This window comes from Ostrinia nubilalis, chromosome 3, assembly GCF_963855985.1.
Source record: "Ostrinia nubilalis chromosome 3, ilOstNubi1.1, whole genome shotgun sequence".
Classification (NCBI taxonomy): domain Eukaryota; kingdom Metazoa; phylum Arthropoda; class Insecta; order Lepidoptera; family Crambidae; genus Ostrinia; species Ostrinia nubilalis.
The window spans coordinates 8,815,553-8,821,970 of NC_087090.1; the positions used below are offsets into that span (position 1 = coordinate 8,815,553).

Here is a 6,418-nt window from a genome sequence, read left to right on the forward strand (position 1 = left end):
TAGCTGACCCGGCGAACTTCGTACCGCCTTAGCGTAGAGATTTTCTTAATATTTTTTTCCGTAAGAACCATCCTTGGACTTCCACAAACATTTAAAAAAAAGAATTATCGAAATCGGTTCAGCCGTTCACACGTGATGCCGTGACAACGCGAAACGGGTTTCATTTTTATATATATAGATGAATAATTGTTTCAATAAAAATATATCTTCTGCGTGTTTATTGCCAAAAATGTTTGTTGTGAGCGAGAGTAAACAACCAAAAACGAGCGCAGTCGATCATTCCTCCTACCCTGGGATGAAGCATGGATCGATTAAGCTGCTATTTTTAGCTCAAATACAAAAAACTATTTATGTAGTAAGTACCAACACAATTTCACTTTTGCCACTAATGGCAATAATGTATTGGCTTGACATAATTTATTATGCGTAACGAGAGAACGGATTTTTGGCAATCTCCCTGTCGCGTGTAGTAGTGTCTCTATATTACAAAACGCTGATTGATGATTCATTCTTTAGTGTTGGTATTATAAAAAAACAGACATTTAGACTAGACGTCGGAAAAACTAAGTGAATTGTTGTTTTTCATACATGATCGTTTAAATAAACGGTCGAACCTAATAAAATAATGGTACCAAAACTCTTAACTTATTTGTTGTCTCGTTCACATCTTACTTTATGCCTCTACTGGAAGGTAAAATCATGTTAATTGTTTAACTTAGAGAGTTATTAATTTGACTTTTGACATAATAAAACCACTTGTACAAAATAATTTGTTTACAAGGTCATAATTCATGACACTTTCAATGAACCCTTGCAGCAGGATAGACTGATGATGATTCATGTCGGACAATAGCTTTAGTTACACTTTTCAGTAGTCTGTACTCAGTTTTTCCCGGGCATTAGCCAATAGACGTGTAAAAGTGTAAAATTTGGTTTTGACTTGACTGAAATTCTTTATTTAAATTGACAGGTCTCTCAAAAACCATTTGTAGAGTGATAAAACTTCATTAAGTATACATATTTGTTATGATTTGACCATATTGACCACTTAAACGTATTTGTATAGATTTACAACTCAGGAAGTTGATATGCGTGATAACGATATTTAACGTAACAGATAGCTTCGCGAATAAAAAAGATCCAGGGTAGCAAATAAAATATTGGTTCATAATATCATGGCAAAATAATTTTGATACTTTTGTCAATAATAGAGTTAGCAATTCCCGGGGATTATGAACAGTTAAACATGCATGTAAAGTTGTGAAAAAATATTCCGAACACTTCGTTGTGTCGAATGTCGTTGAACTCTTTTACTCGAAAGACTGCAATGAATATTTTTGATAACTTTTGACTTGTGACTTCTTTTGAAACGGGTTTTACTAGGTATTAATAGCAGAACGTCAAAACTCGCATAATCCTCATCTTGCATAATGTATAAATGTGTGCTCTACAATACTCATCATGAAAATGCATTAATTTGTTCTGATAAATGTACTACTTATAAATAAATTGATACGTTCACGTGCAATACGTGAAAAACTCACGTGTACAACAAAATCAAACGAAAATATGAAGAACTAGCTGACCCGGCGAACTTTGTTCCGCCTTAATGGCAATAAATAAGCAGACTTTTTTTTAAATTTCGAACGGGATAAAAAGTATCCTATGTCCTTCTCCTGGCTCTAAACTACCTCCCTGACAATTTTCAGCTAAATCGGTTCAGCCGTTCTTGAGTTATAAGTGGAGTAACTAACACGACTTTCTTTTATATATATATAGATATTTTTTTCAGCTCGTTATGTGTTAATTGTCTTGAAGACAATTTACTACTTGGTTGTCATCATATTGTTCGTCTAACTAAATATTACTCGCTAATAGCTATCTAGTAATAAATAGATTATTAAATGTTTGCTGGTATGAAATATTTTTATTTTTAAATTATACTCACTGACAAACTTCATACGTACCTACTTGCAAGAACAATGAACGTAAAAATTTACATTTTCTCCTGTTTACGTTTTAAGCGACTATCTAACATACAAATTATGACTTTGATGTCAACAGAATGTTTACCTAAATATCATTTGCAAAATTGCAATTTAATAATAAGTCATTATAGTTCTACAAGTGTTACTTGAAATATATTGGTAGGATTAGTATGTTTGTTATAGTCAGTTCTTATCATTGTAATTATAAATTTTATCTACATTGAGTGACCCGCAATCATTCTGGGTCTTAATGTTTCGTGTCATTGGTGGTGTTATGTTCGTGCGGAGGAAAATAAGATTATACTTTGTTATAAGTGTTGCATTAATTTAATTTCGAATAACAAGTGTCAGTGGTAGTCGACTTTTGACTCGATTGGTACCTAGTTTGAATATATTTTTGCTAACGAAACCAATAAATATGATAAATATACGGCTGTATCAGTTGTTGTTGAACTTGTGAATAACCTACCTACCTGTAACCTACAGCAATAACGCTGAATTCTGCTTAGTTACGAAAACTGATTCATTAATTAAATTTTATTATTCAACTACTCTAAAAATGTTTTTATACTTTATTATTGTGAGTGAAATTATGTGATACCACAAACAAAGAGTGACATTTGCAAAGTGAAAAAAAGAACATCAAATATTTTAATAAGAAGGGGTAAACAGGCTTGTGGGTCAACTGTTGATAAGCAATCACCACCGCCATCTGCGACATCAGACGAGTTTCCGATGTGTTAAAAAACAAAATAGTAAAAAAACATGTTAAAGAAAATAAAAATAAGATAGGGGATTTAAAAAATAATAATGAGTGTGTGTAATAAAAACCGAAATCCAATAACGAGTCCGTTATAAATCTTTTCGTTGCATAATATTTTACAAGAATTAACTCTATGACCATTACTCGCCGCAATAAGGAGTGTATCAGTAAACATTAAAATTTATTACGTATTTGGCATACTTCATAACAAGCGTAACATCAAAAATCTGGCAATCATCTTAATATTTTCATCACGGTGTGGAATTGTTAATGCTCTGTGTGAGGCGAGAGTCGACATTAAACGCGTCATAATTACCTTGAAAAGGCGTGAACACCAATATCGACATCAAAGAAGATGTCTACAAATTCGTCTACTTCGGAATCTGGAGTGAGCGACGGAGGCAACGTGTCGGTCGGAGTGGCGGCCCCGTCGACGGAGTGACCTCCACAGTTGAGGATCACCGGTTCCGGCTGTACCATGGGCAGCATGTCTACAGCACATTCCAGGGTTGCTCACCGCCACTATTTTTGAGACCAAAGTCTCCCTTATTCAAATCCGAATCACACTGGTTGTATTCCCAACAAAACACACACTGCATTGCGCCACACTCACCGCGACGCTATTTTTTACTGTACAGGTTTCTGGATTCAACACAAAGACCGAGAGATATAAAACGTTCCGAATAACTTATTGCAAATCTTATTACGTCTCATGAAGGTGATGTCTGCCGACAAAAACATGCGTTAACTTTATTACGTAGCGATCGTGCAATTTCCTATCGATATCCGTGCGAAACGTTCGCTGCAAAACGACGATGAAAGTCAACTGAAAGACGAGACGTACATATACATACGTCCTTTTCGTTCACTGCTACACAAATTTTATCAACACAGCGGCGCGGCGCGAGTCGCGAGTCGCGACACAACGCAGATCGTCCGCGGACTCGGCGGCGACGGCGGCGACACCGGGGGCTGTGGGCGAGCAGCCGGACTGAGCGCTCGATATCGCCGCCCCGGTCACACCTACACTCTCCTCCTATGCCGAGCTCTCCGATCTCGCTCGCCGCAGCGACACTCGTAGAAAACATAGTCGAATAAAGCCGACCACTGACGAATTGATACGAGCTATAAACACCGATACACAAAATTTGTTTGCTATTTCATTATCCATCTATTCGTTGCGAAACAAGAGCGAAATGTAGTAAACAATCACGGATCAATGGGATTAAATTTCAATCAGAGTCTATTGTTGATGTTGTATTATTGATTACCAGAATAATACCGAATTATGTAATTGCGAACACTTAAACAAAAGACTCTACATGGGGTATTATTAATTTTCTACAAAAAACAAAGAATACATTCAGCTACTATTTTATTTAATAACCGTTTTTACAGTCAATAATCCATTGAATTTCACAGGGATATGATATTACTAAATGTTTTTTTATTGTTTACTTATTTTATTATTAATTTTGAAGGTAGGAAATTAACACAAAATATTGAATAATTATATTTTATGACACATTATTCCATTATGGTTGTTAAAAGACGTTCTTTTCCCTGGATTAATAAGACTTTTCTCAAAATGTTAATAATTGCCCTGTTGGTAGAGCAACCAAAAGGTAGAGTCATTGAAAAACTACCATCGTTATTTCAGTAGATACTGTATTTTCAATGATCGTACATGATGATCAGTCGTGAACTTTATCGCATATTTCCGTTACACAAGTATGGCATTCTCTAACAGAACATACATCGTGCGACAGGGACGACGGAACAGCGAGCTGCATGACGTAGCTGCCCATACCTACATGAAAGTGAAATGGAACAGTATTCGTGTCAAGTGCACAATTTAGATAACGAGGTCATACATTGCATAATACGATATCACGATAAATAGATAGATAAATTAAACGCTACAAATAAAAATAACAATAAAGCAAAATAAATTGGTTAATTTAACAATTTACAATTCCGCAGCTAAGGTAATGATTACAAGAACAAAAAAAAATACAAGAATATTAAATAAACTCTACATCGGCCAATAACGCTAGCATTATGGCTAAATTAATTAGGATACACGCACTCGTAAATGTGTTACGAAACAAAACCGAATTAATATGCATACTGACATATAAGTTAGAAAAATAAAATGATTAACTCTGTTATAAAAAGTAAAAACTGTAAGGGAGCTGTAGAGGAAGAGCTCGGCGCGTGCAGATATCGGTGCAGGCGGCCCCGCGGATCTATGTCAGTGGGTCACGGCAATGACGTGGCACATGGCCGCGGCGAGTCGCGCCGCGCACTTCATTCTAATTCCGCTTCACCGGTGTGTCTTCATTTACTAACTATTTATCTGAGCCCTAACGTGTTAACCGCCCTGACCATTCACATTCACATCTAGCGCGTACAAAAAACTATCTGTCCAGTTTAACTTTATCGAAGAGGCCCGCTCCTACCTCGCTTATCGTTGACATTGACCGACTGAAATTATTCACGTGAGAATGAGCAATACGAGCGCAGTTTCAATTCCACGAGACGATTAATTCAAAATTAAGGAATGTCAAGCTTGTATTTTCCTTACTAAGAACGATGATGAATGTATTGATGATATAATATAGTAGCAAGAGCGACCAATATTGGGAAACCATAAAATAATAGCGTCACAGTAATGTAAAAACGTAAGGGACACATACATTTTCCTGCAAATAATCGCATGTCAGCTGCTGGTAAACTCTTATTGAAATGACAACACTATGGTTCTAAAATGAGAGAGAGATTATGCACATCAAGCGAATTACGAGCAGTCATTAACACACCATAGAGATAGTACAATGAGATAAAATAAATGTACCAAAAAAAATCCATAAAATGAATGGACTATGTTCATTTGTTGATTGACCATCTGCATCCTAAAATGTATAAAAGAACGTAGGTAATGCACGTGCATGACGACGATGCAGTTTCAGGCCAAGGAACTACTGGTGAATTATTGCACGTTACGTTAGTTTCGAAACAACAGAGGAACATATTGTTTTGTGCAAATTTTAGATATTCAGGCACTAACATTTTAAGTAATACTGTTAAATTCGAATTTATAATACTTACTAAACGCGCCCCGCGAATTTGTTTGCATCAAAGCCAATGTTAATTTTATGAAAATCAATTTTTGCGTTAAATATACCACCATTAAGGATCCATTTTATGACTAAAAAGAAAAAGATGTCAACATCTTGACTTCTCACTAGAAAGAAAATAAATTAAAAGAGCTAAGACTGGGTTAGGCAGATACGCACATATATTTTTTCCAAAAAATAAGAATTCATAGGGTAAGTCGAATCGAATATTCAGATACCAATTCGATTTTATCTACGTATGTTTCAAATTTGTTCACAATCTTAATCGCCAAGCTAAATAACTTATTAAAGTTGGTCGAGCCTGTCTCTACCTTTGTTCGCGGTTTGTAACGTATGTTTTACTTTTCAAATTCAATGCCAATCAATTTTATAATATTTTATTTGGCTCTAGCTTCACCCGTCTGCACCACGTAATCAAAACTTACAAGCTTAATTTGACTCACTTCCCAGAATTAGATTGAGTTGATATTTTGCATGCTTATGCATGTTCGATGACAATGCAATATCAAGGTGGTATAATACAGTGA

The 6,418-nt window shown here is 35.5% G+C and overlaps 1 protein-coding gene across 3 annotated transcripts in view; it reads right to left on the reverse strand.

Annotated features, from left to right (window-relative positions):
• Positions 1-3,690, reverse strand: part of LOC135087835 (uncharacterized) — a 29,898-nt gene extending 26,208 nt beyond the window's left edge. For all 3 annotated transcript variants that reach the window (XM_063982653.1, XM_063982652.1, XM_063982651.1), the window contains exon 1: positions 3,068-3,690. In XM_063982653.1, the coding sequence (XP_063838723.1) occupies positions 3,068-3,240 (173 nt within the window). In that variant the 5' untranslated portion in view covers positions 3,241-3,690. The remainder of the gene's footprint in view (positions 1-3,067) is intronic.
• Between the last annotated feature and the right edge of the window lie 2,728 nt (positions 3,691-6,418).